At 53.5% G+C, this 22,802-nt stretch overlaps 1 protein-coding gene across 2 annotated transcripts in view; it reads right to left on the bottom strand.

Annotated features, from left to right (window-relative positions):
- Positions 1 to 22,802, bottom strand: part of TMEM63C (transmembrane protein 63C) — an 80,284-nt gene that overhangs the window by 14,254 nt on the left and 43,228 nt on the right. For both annotated transcript variants that reach the window (XM_055088647.1, XM_055088646.1), the window contains 15 exons: positions 22,131 to 22,293; positions 21,519 to 21,598; positions 21,025 to 21,106; positions 16,813 to 16,850; positions 11,797 to 11,939; positions 10,344 to 10,392; positions 8,427 to 8,535; positions 6,933 to 7,006; positions 6,251 to 6,331; positions 6,018 to 6,141; positions 5,125 to 5,258; positions 3,548 to 3,670; positions 2,933 to 3,086; positions 1,626 to 1,732; positions 276 to 362 (listed from right to left, as the gene is read on the bottom strand). In XM_055088647.1, the coding sequence (XP_054944622.1) occupies positions 276 to 362; positions 1,626 to 1,732; positions 2,933 to 3,086; positions 3,548 to 3,670; positions 5,125 to 5,258; positions 6,018 to 6,141; positions 6,251 to 6,331; positions 6,933 to 7,006; positions 8,427 to 8,535; positions 10,344 to 10,392; positions 11,797 to 11,939; positions 16,813 to 16,850; positions 21,025 to 21,106; positions 21,519 to 21,598; positions 22,131 to 22,280 (1,535 nt within the window). In that variant the 5' untranslated portion in view covers positions 22,281 to 22,293. The remainder of the gene's footprint in view (positions 1 to 275; positions 363 to 1,625; positions 1,733 to 2,932; positions 3,087 to 3,547; positions 3,671 to 5,124; positions 5,259 to 6,017; positions 6,142 to 6,250; positions 6,332 to 6,932; positions 7,007 to 8,426; positions 8,536 to 10,343; positions 10,393 to 11,796; positions 11,940 to 16,812; positions 16,851 to 21,024; positions 21,107 to 21,518; positions 21,599 to 22,130; positions 22,294 to 22,802) is intronic.

Raw genomic sequence — 22,802 nt, 5'->3', positions numbered from 1 at the left:
TACTGCGTATTCTTCCCACCTTGGGCTGTCAGTTAGCTGACAGGTACAGCTTGTTTCCCCAGCTGGAGGATAAGCTCTTTGAGGGCAGAGTTCATGACTGACAGCCTAGAGTTCACATGATACCTGACTCATGCTAAGCTCATGACAGGCACTGGACTGTCATTTGAGGAACGGATTTGCAGCAACCAGAGATGGGCCTACAGTGTCTGAAAGAGGAGGTTCCAACTCTAGGGTGAGCCTGGTTGACACAGGAGAGAGAATTGGAGGCGAGGTACCTGGTCAGTCCCATAGAAGGCAGAATGACCACCATAAACACCAGAAAGATGTAGCACTTGTGCACTATGATCAGATTCTGAGTTGATCTAGAAGGAAACAGAGAGAGAGACATGATAAGAACCAAACGCCTTACTACAGAATGAAGAGAGAGAGAGACGGCTACCTGGCTTAGAAAATGGTTTCATAGTGCATACCAGTGCCATCTCCACGGAGCACTGTGAGCTGTGCTGTGGCTGGGAGCAGCAGGAAAGAGTAGCATGATCAACTAGTGATGTCTGCCTTGGGCATAAGAAAAGGAAGGGGGCTTCCCTGGTGGCGCAGTGGTTGAGAATCCGCCTGCCGATGCAGGGGACACGGGTTCGTGCCCCGGTCTGGGAAGATCCCACATGCCACGGAGCGGCTGGGCCCGTGAGCCACGGCCGCTGAGCCTGTGCGTCTGGAGCCTGTGCTCCGCAACGGGAGAGGCCACAACAGTGAGAGGCCCGCGTACCGCCAAAAAAAAAAAAAAAGAAAAAAAGAAAAGGAAGGAAAGGCACACACATACCATATACTTGACATCTCTGTTCAAGGGACATTACTAATGATACTCAGAATTCTTGCAGAGTTTCAATAAGCAACATGAGCCCTGTTCTTGGCCAGAAGAAAGACCAGTAAGGATTTCTGTTAAGATAAACCTCCTGGCTTACTGCCTGATAGGATGATAGAAACTTTTGGTGCAGGAAATAACTTTTGAGACCCACACAGCCTTCAGGCCAAAAAGCAGGTCCGCCTGCCCCAGCATATGGTAAATCCTTTCTAACTAATTAGCTCCTACCATAGAACTATTAGTGCTAATAAATAGGAAATAGCTCTTAATTGTTTAAGATGTGGGCACTGTGTAGGCTACATGGGTCTACAGTCAGATTGAGTGCAGGGGCTCCTCCGCTATGGCCATAGCAGCTCTTCTGACATTTTCCAAACAAGTCCTGCTCTCTCACTCTCATCCTCTGCCCTCTGTCTGGAATTCCTGGCACTGCCTATCTCTGCCCGCAGCTCCAGACCCTCAGCGCGTGGCTGGAGGCTGAGGGAACAGCCCGAGGAGGGCTGGGTTTTGACCCCACGTGCCTGGTATGGTGGCCCTATCTCAGCATCCCTGAGGCCAGAGGCCCAGAGGCAAACCCGTCCCCTCTTTCCAAAGAAAAAAATATCCGTTAGTGTTTTGGGATGGTTTCAGGCATCAAAGCCTCCCCATATCTATTCCATTCCTGAGGCCAGACAGGAAGCCAGAGTACTAAGCTGGTGGGGTTTGGGGGAGCAGAGGAAGAAGCAGGTGCCAAGAGCAGGGCTAGGAGGGGAGGCCCTCAGCTCACCTGGTCCAGTGGCCTTCAAGGAAGGCGGAGAGGTAGACGAGCAGAGGCATTATCACCGTAAAGGCCCAGAGCAACAGGGAGGGGAAGAACTGGGTCACGATGGGGCTCTGTAGGGGTGGAGTGGAGGAGAGCAGAGAGACGTCAATGCAAGAAGCTCCATTCTCCTTGCAGGCTTCCCTCGCCTTCTCCCACATCCCTGGCCTCTTCTCCAGCACAGTCCCAGAGCAGGCCTGGTGTCCCCGAGGCTGCACAGTGTGCCTGGCCTTTCTGACCCGCCTTCCTGGTCAGGGGTCTGCCCGGTTGGGGTGGCCGGAGGCTGACACCCCAAGGTCAAGTGACATCCCCAAGGAGTGCAGGCCTTCGACGCTGAGGTCACTGGAGGGGTGCCCTAGGCTGCCCCTAGTGACTGGGCCCTAAGGCCACAGCCAGCTGCTGTCACTCATGTCTCAGACCTCAGGGAGGAGACGCTGCTTCTGTTGTGATGTTGTGTGAGAAGTGGTGAAGAGGGGGAGGGTATGGAGCAAGAATCCCCAGGGAGAGCTGTGGTCCCCTTGCCTGGGGCCTATTGTGAAGTTGACAAAGGAGGGCAAAGGTAAGCAGCAGCGGCGGGGAGTGCTTAGCTTGACTGCGTGCACGCGTGGGTGCGTGTGTTTTGCTGGAACAGGCACGGGGATAACAGGAAAGGTGGGGCCTTCTAGGATCACTACAACAGCCTTGAGGCGATAGAACTTGGAAACGAGCCAGTCCAGTTCCTCGGAACACCTCTGTCCATATGAAGCAGCCCTTCCCTCCAGGGACGACTCCTGTGAGCCTCCCGGCACGCCCAGCCAGGTGTGGGTGTGTCTGGAAGTGCGGGAGACCGAGCTGGAGGGCCTTCTCCTCTAGAAGGGCTGCCTTGGAACTAACCTCTGCCTGCCCCGCCCTCAACCCTGTCTTCAGAGCAGGGAGCCCAGCTCTAGAGAACGTGGGGAGAACAGAGCTGTCACGCTCGCCACACCTTCTGCTGCCCCTTTTGTACCTCTTGCTTGGCCCAATGTAAAGAAGCCCTCCAAGCCCACCCCCCAAACTCACCCCAGAACTTGCCTGGGGCTCCCCCACGCTTCAGCCCCGGTCCCTAAGATGGGCAACGACCCACATTCATGCCCTTTAGAGCACAGGAAGCGCTGTGCCACCATTTACACCGCTGCCACTGCCACAAGCGTGCGGGCATCGGAGTCACGTCCCAGTGGGCCTCCCACCCCCTCCTCGCCTGAGTTCTTCCTTCATCTCCCTGGGGCCCCCGCGCCTGGCCTGAGCAGAGGAGGCACCTTCAGCTTCTCGATGGGGCGGGTGACGTTGTACATGTCGATGGTGTTGATGATGATGGCAGGCGTGGTGAGGAAGAAGAAGAGGAAGAAGAGGAAGGTGTTGATTGCGATGAAGCGGGCCCACCAATGGAAGCGGCGGACAGACAGGTGTTTCCTGGGCAGGACGGAGGAGGGAGACGCACTCAGGACCCCGGGTCTCAGCCCTCAGACACAGCCCGTGCTGTTTCCTGCATGCCAGCTGTGGACCAGTCTGCCCTGGTCTCATTCAACCCCGTGCGCCCACCCACACCTGCATGAGTCAGCCCTGGGCCTTGCCCTCAGTCACACCACTTGTAAAGCCTCTGAGTATATCCCATAGGCGAGCCGAAAAAACGATCCGCATTCTTTCTGCAGGAAAAAACTCTTTCCCCAAAGGTCGGGTGCCTTTCACGCTTGTGGTGGGGTGGGCTTGGGGGGCGGTGGGAGGAGGCTGTGATGCCCACGAGAGAAACAGTCCAGCGGGGGCTGTGTGTGGCAGCGAAGCAGGAGGACAGGCCCTCATTCCCTTCCCCATCCTACGGCCCTCTTCAGTCCCAGAGGAGCTCAAAGGAGAGGGCAGGGACAGAGAGGGCTTACCAAATAATGTCTTTGGGGTGTGGGGCAAGGACAACCCTCCAGTGGTCGGATTTGACGATGGTGGTCACCGAGGACTGCTGGGCCGACACACCGCACTGGATGAACTTGTAATCCTCCAGGATGCTGCGGAGATGCGGGAGCAGACAGAGGTCCAGGGGTGAGGACGATGATCTGGGGATGGGGGGTGGCTCATGCCAGGGGCCCGGGGCTGCTGTGGCCATCCCACAGGTAGAGGCTCATCCACTTGCTGGGAATTCTTGGAGACTTGGATATGTCTCTCTCGACCTTGTAAGTGGGCAGTCCCCAAGGCCTAGTCGCTGAACGAAAGGGGCATTAGAGGGAGGGACTGTCCAGGAAACAAAGGGGGCCACACGGTTCTCAGTTCATGTCTTTTCCCTTTAACAGTAGTGACAGCACAAAGACCCGCTCTTTCTGTGAGGTTGACAGGAGAGGTATTCATTTCAGCCCCATCTTAGTATCCGTAGCTACCGACTATTGAGTTCTACACAGTGCATGACGCTGTGCTAATTGGTGATTAACATCGTCTTAATTGCACAGATTACTGAAGACACAACCAAAGAGGGGCGGGTGCTGGCACTGGAGCCTCATCTTTGGTTTTCTAATATACACATCTGCTGTAATTAAACCTTAGATCCTCTCTACAGAGAGTGTTCTCAGAAAGTTATTGTCTTACGTAGATGTATTGTTTTATATAACACATGTACTAACTAGAACACATATCCCTTCTTAACCCTCTGGGAGGAGGACAGGGAAGATATAAGTAATTAAATTTGATAGATAAGAAATTTGAGGGTGTAAGTGACTTGTAAAATTGTACACAATTTTTTGCGACTAAACTCTAGCCTGTGCCGCTGTTCCTTGGTAGGGTTGGGGTGGGTGAGGACAAATGTTGTGAGTGATCAGGCTCCCTCGGGGAGGGGAGGGCCCCGTAATCCTCAAAAGACTGATTCTGAGGCTCCCATCTATTTGACCCAGTCCTAAGATTCCTTCCAGAACATTCCAGAGTGGCCCTCATCCACTCCCTATCAAGGTGGGGCTGCTAGAGGCTGGCGCGGAGGAGAGAGGTGGCAGTAGGGCTATGAATTAGGGGAGGCTTGCAGCAGGAGAGGAGAAATGGCAAGCAGGGCTTCTCTACCCTGACTCTGTCACTTGTGGTGAGAGGAGGGGTGATATGCAATGAGGGAGAACTGGGTGCCATTCTTGTCAAGGCCTGGAAGGGGAACCAAGAGATCAACAGCTACTCTGACCACTTCTGTGCTGAAGCAAGAACATATGGGAGTGAAGAGCCCAGGGCCTGGGCATCTCTGGAGACAAGCTGAGCCTGGCAGCTGGGGGAAGACGGATGTGGCCGTGCTCTAGAAAGCAAGATGGCGGCTGCCATGCCCATGAGGAGCATGGAGGGGCCGAGGGGAGGGCAGAATATGGCAAACTGGAGGGAGGCTCTCTCTCCTCCTCCCCTTGGCTGGAATGGGGGTGAAAGAGGATGGCTTCAGAGAAGCAGAGGCCCACTGTCAGGGCTGGGCTGGGCACAGCAAGCAGCTGGCCCTGGCACTCACTGCTTTGTCATCCTGGAGTCCTGGAAGGTGACAAAGATCAGGTCCAGACGCTTCAGCCGAACGCGGTTGAGCTCAGCGTTGAACTCATCAGTCAGCTGCTCCTCCAGCTCACTATAATATTGCTCTGCGTCTACCTGGGGTGAGATGTGGCCCTCAGAGCTGGAGCAGCCAGAGTTCCAGGCCTCACGCTTGGATGTGAGGCCTCTCTCCACTCAGGCGGCAGGCCCGAGGTCTTGGTTCCATCCCCGGCTCCCTTTGAAGCCCAGCAAAAAGCTCAGGACCCCAGGTGGGCTCCAAGATCCCAGCTCTAGAAGAGGAAGAGGCTATGACTCTGAAATTAGCTCCCTGCTCTTAGATCTAGGGAAAGCGAGGCATCGCTGGGAGTAAGGGGGTGCCTTTGGACTCGGAGTAGCCTCCAGAGGAGTGACAGAATGTGTCTGTAGCATTTTCAGGAAAGGGGATGATTCTTTTTCTGGACTCGCTAGAGTTCAGTCCTGCCAAGCAAGACCTCCTTCTAGCCACGGTGGTTGGGCGATAAGACTGAATCCACTGCTTTCAAATATTCCTGTCCTAGCTCTGTGAAGGCCTGAGGCCTGGGAGCCTATAGCAGCCTGCTGTGTCCTCGCTGGTCCTCCCATCCAAGCCCAGGAGGGGGCAAGAACAAGCCTCCCTGGATCACTCTGGAGGGGGCCCCGAGGAAGACTCCTCTCAACAGGAGAGACAGGACGGGTGGAAAGGAAAGCAGGAGCCAGGTGCCGCAGCACAGAGCAGACCTGAATGAGGCCTGTGGCACCAGGGTGCGGGCAAGGGGCACTGTCCAGAGCCCTGGACAAAGCCTGGAGACCCGGTGCCCTAGCCCCTCCGCTGTGTCCCCCGATGCCCTTGCCAGTTACCTCTTTAAAGCAAACCCAGCACTTGCAGAAGCACAGCCGGGAACAGGGGTGGATCTTGATCATCACCTTCCCCTTCTTCTTGGCCTTGGCAGTATAATAGAGCCGGCCCCGCATAGCATGGCGCCTGTCAGCCAAAGGGCAACAGGAGAAGGATCTTGTGGTCAGGGTGCCAGCAGAGCCACAACCTCTCCTCTCCCCACCCCAGATTCAGACAGGTCCCGCTACAGCCTCACCTCTGATCGTCCAAGTCAATCAGGGTCCTGACGTCGTAGCAGAAGTGGACTCTGGTCACTACGCACCCTGGATAGGCCTCACTGAAGCCACAAACATGGAGGTTGAGCCGTTCTGTAGGGCTGGGGACCTCCCCCCTCCCCATCCCCACCCAGAGCTACAGCCTACAGGGCTAGGGGGCTCAGCTACCCGTGGTTCCTGGTGCTTGGATGGTAGAATCCACCCCTTGCTCCTAAGGCTGGACCGTCAGGGTTGATCCCTGTTAATCTGAGAGTTGCCACATCTTTCCCAGATGACACAGAACAGGGCCAGGGAGCAGAGCTGGAAATTGCTGCTCATGGAGAGATAATTAGCTCCTGTGGCTAGGAAGTCGGGTCACAAAAGTTGCCTCAAGATGACCTGCTCTAGATAACTGTGGTCTGGCAGCTCCCTGGGCTCCACAGTTGGAGGTACAAGGGAAAGGCATCCCCCATCACACCCATGCCATGCAGAAATTCCCTGACTTCAGAAACCCTGCTCTGGCCCCAACCAGGGCCTCCCCCATTCTGAAAGGTTGATCCTGAGCTGAATCTAGGGTGAGCCACAGCCCCACTCCACCACCCTGTGCATCACTACCCACATGAGGACCCAGGCAGGGTTACCAGGAGGAGGCAACCCATGCCTCAGCCCACCCGACCCACTTACTGAAAATGCTTAATGATGATTTCTGGGTCTTGGATGTCCGTGGGGACATAGGTGATCATTAGTGTCCTTGTGACCTAGGTGGGGAAGGTCAATGGAGAAAGAAGCCTGTGCTCACACAAGACTCCTGGAGTCTGGGTCTTCACGTGGCCCAGAACCACCTGGAGTAGGTTATCTACTCACATCAGGCCGCCTCCCTGCTGGGTAAGCCACGTGTCACCTTCCCCAGCCTGTGTCCCTGAGGTCAGCAGGCCGTGGGAAACTGCAGCCAGGGAAGCTACACCTCCGTTCATCTCTGTGCCCCCCGTGGACCCCTTGCCATAGACGGCTGTGATCGAGGGAGGAAGAGCCAGAGGCTGCAGACAGGGCCTGGGGAAGGACCACAGCTCCAGGCCCTGCAAGGGCTGTTCATGCTCTCTTGCTGATTTACAGTCTCCCTGCACCTCCGCTGCTCCATGTGACGTCCCACCTCGCTGGGTCGTCCCCTTAATCGGACTGCACAGGGGAGTTAGGAGGTGAGCTACACTCTGGGGAGGGAGTGTGGAAGCCCCTCAAAGTCCACATTTTATTCTGTGAGTGGCAAATGTCTTCCTGAGCCATCGCCTCAAGGCGACAGTCTGGTAAACTGTGCTGCAAGAGAGGGGAGTCTGGGCAGAAGCTTCTGGTGGCAAGAAGGAAAGCTGAAGTGGCCGAGTCCAGACTGGTCAGGGGTGCCCAAGCCTCCATGACTGGCAGGCTGAAACATTCGGGATTCCCTTTCAGGGGTATGTGCATTTGCATTCTGGGGTGGGGTAAAGTGAATCCGTCCTTTAGGATGGACAGCTTGAAGGAGCTGATCTCGCTTTTACCTGCCATCTTCCCCCACAGAAGACCCTACCCACCTAGTGGTCCTTCCTGGGATCACCTCCCAAATAAGTGAACGCTACTCAAATCCCTGTCTCAGGGTCTGCTTGGGAGGTAGGATGGGGGAAACACAAACCAAGACAGTGGGGACAACACCGGGGCAGGACATGGGGTCTCTGACCTCAGGGAGATGGTGGAAGGGCAAGGAGCTTGGGCACAGCAAGAGTGGGCAAAGTAGTCAAAATATCTACCCAGAGGGTCAGCAGGGGGCACTGGTCGCTGAGGATGGAGGCCCCCCGCAGGTTCAGGGCTTAGTTAAGCCTTTAGTTTTCTGATGGTGGGGAGGTCCAGGGGTCCTTGGAGAGGGTCCAGGGCAGCAGGGGTGCAGGGGGAGGAGGCACCTGCGAGCAGCTATTTACCAATTGGTCTGTAAGTGTATTAGTGGTTTAACAGCCCGGACAGATGTTCCAGGTGACGATTCCCAGGGATAAGCGGAGGAGGCTTGCCCTACTCGGGTGAGACTGCCCGCCCCCCCAGGTGTGCAGAACACACCAAGCTGGAATGCCTCTGAAGTATGGGAGTGGGATGGTGTCCAGCTGGGGACAGCCTCTAGCCGAGAGGGTGTTGTTCTGGTAGCTCTTTTCACTTACTCACCTTGTAGCTCTTTTTGGGCACAAACCCTAAGCAGTGATGAGTCATGAAGAGGAAGTTGGTGACAAAGTATAAGAAAGCAAAGAAGCTGTGCAGCCACAGGAACTTACTCCTGCCAAGAACAAGACACAGGAGGCGTGAGACCCCCACTTCCACCCCACACGGTCTCCCCAGGGCCACCCTCTGGTGCCTCCAGACACTCAGGCACCTTGGTAGGGAATGGAGAAGGGGCTGTCCACTCCAACTAATAGAGGCTAACATTAATTGAGTGTTTACTATATGTCAGGCCCAGGGTGGGACTAGATGCTTTGTGTACAACTTCTCACTAGACTCTTGTACCTCGTGAAGGCGGTGCTGTGAATGTCTTCATTTTACTCGTAGGGAAACAAGGGCTAGAGCGCTCAAGGTCACTCCTAGCTGAGGCAGTGCCGGGAGGTGAGCCTGGAGCCGCAGAAGCACTTACACTCTTCACGCCGTGTCGTGCCGCCAGCGGCTGTGGCTCAGGCTGCCCCCGCCGACCGTGAGGACAACAGGAGGGGCCACCCGGCCTCTGTGGTAAGGGACTCCAGGGTCACACGCAGGCCTGCAGATTCGGCCCGCCTCCCTGGGGTAGGAAGAGTGCTGGCCCTTGGGCTCTGTGCTCACGTGATGCTGTCCCAAGGCATCCAGCCAGGATGACCGCTCGGAAATAGGGCCCGCCTTATTTGGTGCAGTTGGAGGAGAGAAAGGCTGCCTTGCTTCAAAATAATCTCCTCACCACTGTCCCCGTGCTGGCATTTCACCTAACCTTCCCCATCTACTTACATGTTTCTCTCCTCAGTGTTCTCAGAGGGGGCAAGGTGACACGGTCCCTAAGGGACATTCCAGCTCTCTGCCAGTATGGATTTACAAACGTTGAAGGCTCTTTGCTGCCCTATTAAAATTCACTTCCTGTTGGGAAGTTGTAGGTGCCACGCTTACAACAGTGGCCGACCTGGGAGAGGCTGGTAAGCTCTACTCTGGTGTTGCCAGTACCCGGGAAAGAGTTGGTTGAAGGTGGAGGCGAGAGGGTGCCCAACCATTCTGCTGAGTTTGGACTCTGATGGATTTGGAATCTGATGGTTTGCAGGGATGCAGGGGCAGAGGATCAGGGGTGGGGCAAGGGGAGGTGGGGCAGGAGTGTGCAAAACCCCACTCACACCTGCTGAAAGTGCTGCTTCAGCTTTGTCAGGAAGTCGGCCAAGCCTGGCCATGAGACCTGGCGGGGGGGGTGCTGATGTCTCAGCCTGGACCAGCAGGGCCACATATGGCTCAGTACAGATTGATCTGGCCACCAACTGGGTTGGCTGATGTTAAAATCCACAGGTCCCTGGACCATGAGGGCTGGAGGGGGCTTAGAGGTCATGTCCATCAGCTCTTCCCCCACCATGGACTAGGGATGAAGCTCAGAGGCGGAGCGTACACTGCCCCAGACCCAGGGCCGGCTAATGGCAAAGCCGGGGCATGAACCCAGCTCCTGTGGTTCCTTAGTCTTGCTGCTGTGGGAATCAGGTCTGAGCTTCACTCGGTTATATGAGGGTTGACCTGAACTATTTTGTGGGCAGGGAAGCAATACCTTAAACCTCTGCTTACTACAGTAATCCTGTTGGGAGCTGGACATACTAAGCAAATAGGACCATCTTTCCAAATCTTCAGGAGTGACCGGTTTAGGTAGTTCCATCCATTACAGAGATGGGGACACTGAGGCACCAAGAATGCTTCCCCACCAAGAGGATGCAACTTCTGGCATCCACTTGGAAACTGGGTTCCCAAGGAAACCAGGCCTTTCTTATCAGCAGAGTGGCGCTCATGTTTTGGACCCACGCATTGGACCATCTCTCCACGCTAACACCCGCCCCCCACAAGCCAGTAGAATGGGAGGTAAGAGGATCAGGTACCTACTCTGTGGAGACATTGACAATGGTGGTCCGGCCAAAGTGACTATTCCAGTCTGAAAGAGAAGAAAGTTGCTGACCTCAAGCCTGGAACCTTGACTGGTTGGGTGCCAGACTTCAGGGTTCCTGAGTGAATGCCCGGGGTCTAGAGATGCTTGCCTACGCCCTGGTCTTCCTTCTAGTTCCCCAGAGCTTGTCCCCAGCTTCCAAACAGCCCCATCAGAGGCCTCCTCTCCTCCCTGGGACTGCTGACTGGGGCTCCTCGGCTGCGAAGCAAGACCGAGCGTTGGTGTGGCAACCCCAGAGCATGAGTGACTCAGGGTAGACACCGGTGAATGCCTGTGGGAGGGACCCGGCAGCCCCACCACGAGGGGAATGATGAAATTAGCAACACTGTTACCGCTGGCGACAATCACAAAACCCAGAACTTCTGAAAATGCACTGCTGCCTCATTCAAACACAGTCAATCCTTCTGGCTGACTGTATTAGTGTGCTGGTTTAGACATCTCCAAGTTTTATGAAATCATACTATCATTGCATACTATCGTACTATCATTGCCAACATACTAGCTCTTAGGATGAGAATCTGGGAAGGCAGGGCTCAGTAGTTATTTACTCTGGTGGTGCTATTTGGTAGCATGAGAAATGGGTGCTACCTTGAAGTAACTGAGGTCTACCTCTGGCCGAGGAGAAATAGGTGGAAACCTGAGCAATCGGTACACCTGGCTGCCACCTGGGCATTTAAGGTGCTATCCTGTACCACCTAGTTGTATGGGCCTCATATAGCTCTATGTTTGCATTTCCTAGTGAAACCCTGGCTGTTTTCACAGCGCCCACTATCAGGCACTGTGCCAACCACTTGACACGCATTGTCTCTCAATCCCTATGACAGTTGAGGAAACTGAGGCCTGAGGACACTGTATAAGATGAAATAATTTTCTGGGAAGCAGACATGGGTAAAAGTTGGGGAACCATGATTTTTCTGTCTTTGAAGCCCAAGCCCTCACCCACGACATTATTGTGTGAAAAGTTACCCTGCTATAAGGAGTGTGGATAGATTCCCTATGAGAAATTCTGCATGCTGTGTCCATCAGAGTGGGTGCAGAGAGACATCAGGTCCAGAGATCTTTGTAGTGGGTCACATGTCATAACAAGGCCTCCAGGAACACCTGAACAGGTGCAGTGTGGGGTCATAAATCAACATTCAGTTTTAGACTGAATTACTACTATCTGCCTTCTGTGTGCCAGGCCCCGGGCCAAATTTATAGCAAAAGAGGTATCATCTCCGGTTTCCATGTGAGAGAACTGAAGCGTGGGTTACCTAAGGTCACATAACTAATTTTGAGACGTGCAATTAAAATTTAGATTCCTAGATGCTCAAGACCCAAGCTCTGTCCTGCCTCCCGGGCTGCCTCTTAGGTCTAGTGGGCCGGGCCCGGGACCTGCTGAGCTCTGCCTACCCAGAACATTTCCAGTGTAGTTGATGGGCAAAATGATGCCCAAGGAGGGGATGCAGAGGATAAGCACAAGGACGATGAGATGATACTGGAACATGATGTAGATACGGGCATCGTCTCCACACTTGCTAATCAGATCTTCGTTCCTGGAAGAGACACAGAGACAAGGACATTGTTCAGGAGCCAGTGTGGCTACAACGGAAGTCGGAGGTAGACAGAGGAAAGGGAGAGAAGATGACCACCCTGCCCCCGAGTTTTTATCTTTAGAAATATCACCCTTCTCAAAACTTGTTACGCCTGAAATGTATTTCACTGAATTTCACAGGCGTATCAAAGATAGAGGCTACAGATACACTCCTGGGAACCCAGAAGCCCTCTTAAATCAGGCATTTATTTCCTCTTTTATTGCTTCTTCAAACATTTTGAGTGCTTGCTATAGCATAGGCACTGAATAAACCACTAGTGATAAGAGGATTCATCCTATTTTTCAAAAAGTTGTTCCTTAAATTAAAAAGGGGTACTTAAAGCCACAATGAGGTATCACTCCACACTGCCAGACTGGCCAAAGTTGGAAAGTCGGTGAGGAAAGTGTTGGTGAAAAAGTGCTGGCAAGGGTGTGGGATGCCGGGAGCTCTCTCACACTCATGGGTACTTACTCTGGCACACAGCTTTGGATAAGAGTGGACATTATCTACAGAAGTTGACTATAAGTATACCCTATGACCTAGCAATTCCACTCCTAGGTTTATACCCAACAGAAATACATGCACATGGGCACCAAGAGACATGTATAAGAATGTCACAGACGCATTATTTGTAACAGCCCCAAACTGGAAACAACCATTAGGTTGTTTATCAAAGGTAGAATAGACACAAGAATTGAAATATATATGTAGTGAAATATATATATAGTGAGCTATATATATCACATTATATGTATGTAATGAAATACCATACAGAGATAAAAATGAATGACCATAGCTGAACCCCACAAATGCAACGTTGAGTGAAAGATGCCAGGCACAAACAATACATACCATGTCATTTCACATACAAAGTTCAAAAATAGGCAATATTGAACTACAGAGTTAGAAGTCAGGATACTGGTTACCTTTGGAGAGGCGGGAGGTGATAGGAGATTGGGAGGGAGAAGGAGGAGGGCTTCTGGGGTCTTGGCAATGTTCTAATTCTTTATGAGGATGGTGTTTGTATAGGCTTTGCTTGTGATGATTGAGCTGGACACATTTTTTGTGCACTTTTCTGTACGTGTGTTATACTTCAATTAACAAATTTTAAAGCAATACATGCTTATTATAGAAACTTTGGAAAATACAAAAGAAGAGAATCATTCACCTACAATCTCATCAAACCTAAGATAACGGCTATTAATCATTTTGGCCAATTTCCTTTAGTTTCTTATTGTACTGCTGGTTTAACTTGTGACTGTAGTATAAACAGCATTTGATGTATTGCTCTTTTGCTTAGCATTTAATCTTAAGTCTTTTCTGACCGTTTTACATTTTGTCTAAATATTTTTATGGCGGCCCAATAATAATGGTGACAATAGCCTCTGTTTGTGGATTATTGATTCACACCCAGCCCCAAGCTGCACGCCCTCGTCTTTGGTGGATGTGCCATAGTTTACTCACCCTTGCCCTTCGATCAGACTTGAAGGTTGTATGCAACTTCTAGCATTCAGTCCAGGATTCAGATTTATTTTTCAACAATATTACAAACAGCATATCTTCAAGGCTTTCAATATCACCATTTAGGTAATTATTTAGAGCTCTCAACCTTTTTTTAACTTCAAGCAGTTAAAATACTTCCTGCCTTAGACTTGAGAATTAAATCCCAAGAATGGGGTGGATGAGAACTGGTGAGAAGGGAGAATGGGGGAATGTCCCCCTGCAGGCTTGGGATGCCAAGATCTGCTCACCTGATAGAAACCGTGTGCCAGAGGCAGGGGGAGAGCCTCCAACCAGGTGGAGGGAGTAGAGGGCTGGACGGGACTAAGAACACAAGAATCTCCTTTCTGGGCTGACAATCCCTGCCTCCCCACTGGGCCCACTGCTCCATCTGCACTGGAAGCGCAGGTTATACTCAGCAGCCTATCTTACTGTTCTGAGGGAAGCCTGAAGTTTTGAGTCTGCCTATACATACTCCTCTACTCAATTCTGTTCTCTCCCCACCACTCTTTAAAGTGCCGGCCCCATGACATCCCAGGCATCACTCTTTCTCCTACTCACAATTAATTCTCATCTCTGCTCTAATCGCTTCCTCTCCTCTACCTCTTGCTGGAGACTTGCTCTACCTGTCTCATCTTTAAATTAACATCCATCTGTCTCTACAGATGCCCACACTTCTTCCTTTTCAACTACAGCCAGGTTCAAGTGCTCATTTGCTACTCTTAAAAAAAAAACCACCCCAAGAAACTCCTTAAGCATCCACTCCTTCACCAGTTTCCCTTCAAGTTCCATCCAATATCCTTCCTTCCCTGCTCCCTGCCCACCTCTTGAAAAAGGTGGCTTCCATTCTCTGCCTCTACTTCTTGGACATCTCCTCGTCCTGGAACTGCCCTCCCAGTGGAGACTCAAATCTCCAAAGTCGACATCCTCTGCTGAGCGCTCATGCTACTCAACCTTGTAGGGCTGGAGGCTGCTGACCACACCCTGTCTGGACCTCGCGCCTGCCCGGCTTCAGTGAGCCCGTGCCCTAGAGGTTGCCACCTTTTCCTCTTGTCCCAACCACTCACTTCCTTGGGCCCTTTCCCTTGGGTGTCCCCTCTGCTCCCATGACTTCAGCTATGACCTCTGTGCACCCATATCCCAAGTCTAAATCTGTAGCTCCGACCTTTCTCCTAAGCTTTAATCCTGTTTTTCAACAGCTTGCCGGTCAACTCACATGCTCACCCTGGCCCTATGTCATTAATTTCCCAACTCATCATATCTCCTCATCTCCCAACTGGTGGTATTATTACCCTCCCCAGAAACCAGACCTCGATTTCTCCTTTTTTCCTAACCAGGTGGAAGCCAGGTGGAAACAACAACCCACTGACTGTTGTTGCCCCATCATCTCCCTCCCCATGTCTCCTCCGCATTGTTTCCCTGGTCACCACCACCTCTCACCTGGAGAAACCTTCTTAGGTGCTCACGTTGCCTTTGGGCTCTTCCTACTGCCATCCACCCCCCCATGCCCCTGCCTACAAACAGACATCACCTGAGCGTCCTGCTCAAAAGTAGTCACTGGCTCCCTGCTGCCTCTAAATCAAAAGCCAAGATTCTCGGTATGGTAGTCAAGATCCCAGCTGATCCTTCTGGCCCAATCTTTCGTCCCCTCTCTTGCTATGTACTCTTGCTTCTAGCCACACCAGAGGATTTACCATTTCTGGACACTCCCTGCCCATCTCTGCCCCAAACCTTTGCTCATGCAGTCCTTAATTTCTGATGGGCCCTCCACATCACAACGGTCAAAATTCTCCCCATTCCTCAAGGCCTCGCTCAAAACTATGCTTCTTCTGAACCCCCAAATTGGAATTAATTTCTCGCTCCCCCAAATGCCCTTTGCACAGCAATTATGCTCTCCCCATTATCAGTTATGTGTAGTGGGTCTTGTTAACCCGTGTTTTTCTAACTAGACTGAGTGGGCTTTGTGCGCTGGGACTTTGGCTTCTGCAGGAAAGGGTGGTCATGAAGAGGGGCATGGGAGACTGGAGGTATAGGTTTCTCTTAATAAAAATGTATTTATGCAAGCTTGTGCATGTTTTAAAAATTAACAAAGCAAAACCAGAGAAGGTGGCAAGAAATAAAAGTCTCCCCTCCACTCCCCCAACATGTGGCTAAGATTCCCACCCACACACAAACTAGCTGTATCACTTCCTCGAGACTCTGGTGAACGATGAACGAAGACGAGAGGCCAAGGCCATGGGGAGGCCTCCACCAGTGGAGCTGGGGCTCAAACCCCAGAGGCTGCTGGTCCCAAGCCCAGCTCTGGATTCCCAAGGCCCAGTCATGGTATCTTGTGCCCCCAAAGGGTCCCAGGCCCTTCAACAGGTCTGGGGAAAGAGAGGTGCCCTGGTGTAGCTCATGCGGGTGGATGGGATCTTGCAGCAATGTCTGAATGCTCCCAGCAAGGCCCTTGAATGATGTGGGCATGGAGGTACATGAAGGAAGAAGCCCTAAGGGCCTTGGCAAAGAAGCGGATGTGCAGGTCCAGGCAGGCCCCTGGTACAGGCGGCCTCTGGGGAGCACTGAAGCTGCACCCTAAGGCAGGCATCACCAGGCAAGGACGGACCCTGGAGGAGGGGTTCGAAGGACAGGCAAGGCAGGCCAGATGGGGGATATTTAGGGAGAGCCCAGGAACATACAGCGCTCTGAGGTGGAGACAGAGCTGTGTGCACACATGTAAGTTGTGTATGCACGTGTGTGTGCATGTGTGTCCACACACGCAGTGGAGGCATGGAGCTCTGACAGGTGTCTGCTCTGCGGAGGCGTCTGGCTCGTACGAGGCCATCGGGAGATGACAGGTGACTCGGGGTCTCTCTCCTTGCTAAGTGGGGTCTCACACTAAAGAGATCCAGAAGGTGTGGTGGGCCAGGGGCTGTCCCTCCGTAATGGGCATGGAGGCTGGGAGAGGAAGCCTGCCCTTCTGCCTGGTGGTTTTTGTTTTTTCCATCTAGGCAAATATGAGGAATGATGTTCACAGAAGTAAAGCAAAGAGTACCCAGGAAGGATTTCTTTTTCCTCGTGTGGGCTTCATAAAAGCATTTTTACAAGCATGTGAGAGGGGTCTTTCCTGAGAACTGTGGCAGAGGGAAAATGGGCTGTGGGCAGCGTCCAGTTCCCATTTCACCAACGGAACGCCGGAAAGCGTCCTCTGCCAGGGCCGGGCTGTTGTGGGCAAAAGGGGGAGTGGGGAGTGGACGTTGGGGCACAGAATTTAGGCCCAAGGCCTGGTCCTGCGGGGCAGGAGACCCTGTCCCCACCCTCCCCCAGATAAGGCTCAGGAAGCTCAGGCACTTACTTCATGGTGATGGTGTTGAAAAACCAGGAATAGAAGCCCTGGGGAAAAAGAAGAGAAAGTGTGAGAAAACCCAGCGCGGGGGCGTCTGAGGCAGTGAGGCAATGTCCGGGGCTTCCTCCCCCGGCCAGGTCTGGACTGGAATCGGTGCTGAGGGAGATGTCTTTTCAGAAGTCGGGCATCCTGTTACAGCAAGTGGTGGCTTAGAGGGTGGGCCTCAGACTGGAGGGAGAGAAGGGACTTTGGGGTGGGCATCCATTGCTTTCTGTCTGTCCCTTGTTGCTTCCTTCTGGGAAATGCCCCTCCCCTATGCATGTGGCCCGGTGGACTGTCCGTCAAGAAGGTGTCTGCTACCAGTGGTCAGTTGACCAACGAGAGCATGACCCAGGAGGGGCCAAGCAAAATGCTCTTAAGGGGATTGATATGGGTGTTGGGAGAAGGGTCTTCCTCTGAGTTCTTGCATCTCGGTCAACACCAGGCATCCTGGAGGGGCTTGGTGAGTCTTTGATGCCACATGCAGGACCTTGTCTGAGATAAAAAGCCTGCTCAGAGGAGAGAGGACCACAGAGGGGATCCTGGTGGCAATGCTGGACCTCCTGGATCCAGCTGTACCTGAAGCAGCCGCTTCCCTTAGATTTCCCCGCACTCAGGCCACACATCACCCTTTTGTTATAATGCTAACTTGAGCTGGGTTTCTTCTTCTGCATCTGAGGGTCCCGTCGATTATACATTTCTCTCAGGGTCTTGCTGTCTGGAGTTTCCGGGTGGTGGGAAAAGACGGCCTCAGCCGGGGGCTGGGAGGGGCTAGAGACGCAGTCAGCTCGGGAACCGTATGCATAGGGTAGGCAGAGGGCCACAGCTCTAAAAGCTGCCAGATGTGGTAGCTGATTCAGTTACCCTGGTGCATGCTTCCTTCTGGGATCCCAGAGGGTTTGGCAAAACCTTGGAAAAGGTTGCAGCTCTTGATTGGGTCACGAGCCCATGAGCGACCCAGGCAGGCCCACTTGGTTGACAGTCCCCCAGGACCACATGGATTGGCAAAGGCGCATTTCCCAAAAGGAAGAAATGAGGGGCAGGCAACCATGAAACAGAAGGAAGTTCCTTGCTCCCTTAGGTGTGAGGCCCACCTTCTAGGCCTCCTGCCTGGGCTGGGTGGGTTGACAGTGGAATGCCCACACCAGGAACGTCCACTTGTGGGGGGACCATTTCCCCAGCTATATCCTAGGGAATGAAAGTAGAGCTAAAAGCCCGGGTACGAGGCAGAGCGATGACGGGAAATGGCATGATGGTGGCAGTGGCGACTGGGAAAGTCCCAGGGAGGGGGTGAATTGCTAGACAAGACTTGAGCTGAGAGTCTGGCCACCCCTTCCCTACATGGGGAGTCTTTCCTCACCTCCCACCTCTGGGCCAACATGCAATTCATTAGGGGAGCAAGCAGGTTTGCTGACGGGCCCTGGTGGATATGCAGAGTGGAGGAGTATCAGTAGGAGGGCAGAGGCAGTGAGTAGAAGTGTGGCCTATGTACCCATGAAAGGCGCATGGACACAGATGTGTGAGTGACCAGGTATGGACCCATATTCTCTCTTTCTCTCTCCCTCTCCCTCTCTCTCACACACACACGTGCACACACACACACACACACACACACACACACACACACACACACACACACACTCCCCTGCATATATACTGTACCTCTGAAAGGCATAAACCATTCAGAAAACTTAGCAGCTGAACAGCGGGCCTGAGAAGCAGACACATCTCCCCTCTTCTCCCCACCCCGAGGAAATGGCCACAGGCTCCCAGGAGCCAGCTCAGCTGCCAAGACTGAGTGACAGCGGTCAGTTCACTGCACCCACCTCGGTGGCTCCGTCCTCCCCACTCCCGCCACATCTGCCCTGACTTGCTCAGGGTGCTATGAGGAGACCTGTTCACTTCACCCACTCCACTCAGCCTGGCTGAGGCCTCGCCATCTGCCTGGGGCCCTGCAGGGGCTACCTCACCGCACTCTTCCTCCGTGTCTAATTTCTACCCTCTTCTGTTTGACTAGCCCACTGCTGCCATCATGATTTATCCTCTAGATATTTTAAAAATAAAATGGCATTGTACAGAAAAAAACCGCACAAAGCTGAAGTGATGTTTCTAAAGATAAATCTGAGAACTGCCTTGCAAGGTAGGTGTTACTGTCCTTATTCGACAGAGGAAACCTCCAGGATGTGAACCTGTCTGAGGCTCCCGTTCTTGTCGGGGGCAGGTCTTGGCAAGTAAAGGGACCAGGTCTCTTGGAGGGATGAAAATGGATGAAAATTTGCTTCCAACAAACACATATCAGATACTAATTACACGACAGGCTGGACCGCTGGGACAGTGGCGAGTAAGACCAGTATAGCTCTCACTGGGGGAAGTGGGCACACTAGATAAACTGTGTAGATGAGGAGTCATCACAGACTGGGTTAAGAGTGCTGAAGAAAAGGAATGCAGGGACTTCGCTGGCGGTCCAGTGGTTGAGAACCCATCTTGCAATGCAGGGGATACCGGTTTGATCCCTGGTCAGGGAACTAAGATCCCACATGCCGCGGGGCAGCTAAGCCTGCATGCCACAACTAGAGAGAAGCCCGCGCGCTGCCACGAAAGATCCCGCAAGCCGCAACTAAGACCTGACGCAGCCAATAAATAAATAAATATTTTTAAAAAAATAAAACTAATATACGTTATTTAAAAAACTTAAAAAGAAAAGCATTTTCCATGAGGGTATAACAACAGATCTGGACCCAGATTTGGGGGCGGACAGGGATCCCCAGGGAAGTGGTACTTGAGCTGAAATCTGAACAAAGGTTGGGTGTGTTAGCCAGAGAGGAACCAGTGGGGAAGGGGGAGAGGGGAGAACAGGTGAAAGGCCTGGGGAGAGAAGGAGGTGGCGCTTCTGAGGATCTAAAAGATGGCCAATGTGGTGGAGGGTGGGGCAGTTGGGAGGAGAGAGACTGGACAGGTGGGCAACAGGCCAAACCACGAGACCGTGGCAAGGCACCCGCAATTGACTCCAAGAGCATTAGGAAGCCACTGAAAGCTTACACTTACACAGCCATGTGTCGCTGTTCATGGAGCTCGCTCTGGATGGAGCAGGGGGCACGCGTGGACCTAAAGAGATCAGTTAGAAGCTACCACGCTCCTCCAAGCAAGAGACTGATGGAGGCTGGACTGGGGGATGGTGGGAGAGGTGGAGAGAAACAAAACTGGGAAGGTAAAGGCAACACAACTTCGTAATGAACTGGCCACGCCCAGGGGCCTGGACAAGAGCAAGGCGTGTGCACCTGAATGGATGGTGGGAAGTCTGAGACTAGCGATCCAGGGACGGGTGGAGGGGGAGGGAGATCACAGCATGTTTTGGACAAATTGAATCCAAAATGCCCTTACAATATCCACATGGAGATATTTTGAAGGCCATTGGATAAATGGGGCTGGAGCCCAGAGGAATTTAGCTGGAGCCGGGAATTTAGGAGGGATCTGTGTAGAGGTGGCAATTGAAGTCATGAGTGTGGATGACACTGCCTGGGAGAGAGACGGGGAGGGTCTGGGATCTGCTGGGGGGACTCCCGGTGTGGAAGAGGCACCGACAGAGGGAAAACCCAGAGAGCGGGATGCCATGGGAGCAGCGGGAAGTGCTTCCCCTCTATTCAGGAAGGGAAGATGATCCGCAGGCTCAGGTGTTTCTGAGAGATGAGAACTGAGGAAAGCCCATTGGATTTCATCACATGGGACCGTTGGTGGCCCTGGGGCTGTCTGGGTGGGAGCCACGTGTGAGGGGTTGAGGAGTGAGAGGGAGGTAAGGAGGTGGAGACAGCAAGCCAGACCTCTCTTCTGGAGTTCAGCTCGGACCAGCCCCGAGCGCCATCTAGAGCACTTTAGCTCCACTCCATCGCTCTGGAGGGCCTTCCTTGCTCCCTTTCTCCTTCTGGCAGGCACTTACTGCCACCATCTTCTTGGCACCCTAGGAGCCAGGTACGGTCAATATCTCCATATTTCCGATGGGGAAACAGGCTTGGCAAGGCGGAGGCATTTGTCCAAGGTCACGTTGCTAGGAGTGGTTGGTTGGGTGGCTGATTGCAAAGCCCCTGCTGATGAGCCCGCTCCTTCCTGCAGATGCCCAGGCCGCCTGTCCAGAGCCCGGACCCCTGCCCCCGCCCTCACCAGGCCCAGGCCCACCCCAGCACCCACCTTGTCCCTGTGTTCCATCTCCAGGGAGACATCCGAGGGAGACGTCTTCTCGCTCTGCTCCCCATAGATCAGCGAGGTCAGGCTGCCGGCCAGCAAAGGTAGTGGGGAGGTGGAAAAGGAGAAAGTTCTTAGGTGCCTGCCTTGCCCGCTGGGCTGAGGGCTGTGATCCCCTCCTGCCCAGTAGCAGACACGCCTCAACTTGTTTGCTGAGCACACAGCTCTGGGCACAGATAGGTGGCCAACGCATCTTGGGAGTCATGAGGTCAAGAAAGGCTGAGATCTGAGAAAAAAGTGGCCTCGTGCCCAGAGGTGGCTGCTCTCCAAGTCACCTTAATGCAGGGAGGGCTAGAACACGGGCAGGGGTGGTAATGAGATGCCACCTGCTGACGAGACACCTGTGCAGTTTGGGCACTGGTCAGAGCCGTGTCCTGGTCACGGCAGCACATCCCCCGATGAAGCAAGCAGCTCACTGCCGAGGCCCAGCCTCTCCTCACCTGTCGTTGTGTATCAGCAGAGCGAGCCGTCCGTAGTCCCACGCGGCTTTCCGGAGGAAGGAGTAAACCAAGACGATGACCTATAGGTCAGGAAAAGCAATACGGAGCAAGAGAGCTCATGGATGCCTTCCCCTCGACGGAGCCCTGAATTCCCATGGGGAAGACTGTCCCTGAGGTCCCCAGGGGCTCCCCCTAGGTGGCCAGCTCTGTCAGGGTAGGGGTCATGCCTTCTGCAACTCTAGCTTCCCAGTGCCCAGCAGCATCCTAGCACAGAGTGGATACTCGGAGTGGTTGAATGAAGGCGCTGGTGGCATGTTTAGAACAATGGACAGAGCACTCGTTGAATAAATCATCAAGGGGGCAGATGGGAGGCTCGAGGGCACTGGCCAGGGGGACCTTTGGACAAGGGTGCAAGGAAGAGAATCAGGGATTCCACTCTTCTCCAAGGCCCACCCACCCTGGGCCGCCCTGGGCAGGACGGACATTCAGACAGTTCCCACCACTGTGGCTGGCATCCACGGACAGCTGGGGCCCCTTGTATCACTTGTGAAAGCTGGACCATCCACCCTGGGGAGACCTCTCTGTCTGCCCACTGCAGTGCCCGGAACTCACCACCCACAAGATAACGTTGAGGAACAGCACAGTGGGGATACCCCCAAAGGGCTGCCCCTGCAGGACAGTGCTCCGAGAGTGGAAGCAGTCGTCAGCCGAGAAGTTCCGGGACTTTTCCACCATATTCAGGTTGCCCGGCGAGACAGTCATCCTGGGAGGCTCCCTGGTGAACAGAGGGGTTTCCAGGTCAAACATGAGGCTCCCCTCCCCCCGCATCATGCAACACGTAGAAGCCTGCCGGGGAGCTGGGAGGGGTGCACTGAGCTTATAAATGGTCAAGGCAGGAGGCGCAGCCCTGAGATGGCATGCAGACCTGTCCTGTAAGACAGGGGTCCCCAGCCCCCTGGGGGGACGGGGTCACACAGCAGGAGGTGAGCAGCAGGTGAGTGAGCAAAAAGCTTCATCTGTATTTACAGTCACTCCCCATCACTTGCATTACCGCCTGAGCTCCGCCTCCTGTCAGATCGGGGGCGGCATTAGATTCTCATAGGAGCGCGAACCCTACTGTGAACTGCGCATGCGAGGGATCTAGGCTGCGCGCTCCTTATGAGAATCTAACGCCTGATGATCTGAGGTGGGGCTGAGGCAGTGATCCTAGTGCTGGGGAGCGGCTGCAAATACAGATTATCATTAGCAGAGAAGTCTGACTGCACAGAGACCATCATAAATCAG

The sequence above is a fragment of the Physeter macrocephalus genome, chromosome 11, assembly GCF_002837175.3.
Source record: "Physeter macrocephalus isolate SW-GA chromosome 11, ASM283717v5, whole genome shotgun sequence".
In the NCBI taxonomy this organism is placed as follows: Eukaryota; Metazoa; Chordata; class Mammalia; order Artiodactyla; family Physeteridae; genus Physeter; species Physeter macrocephalus.
This window is presented reverse-complemented; position numbering and strand designations above follow the sequence as displayed.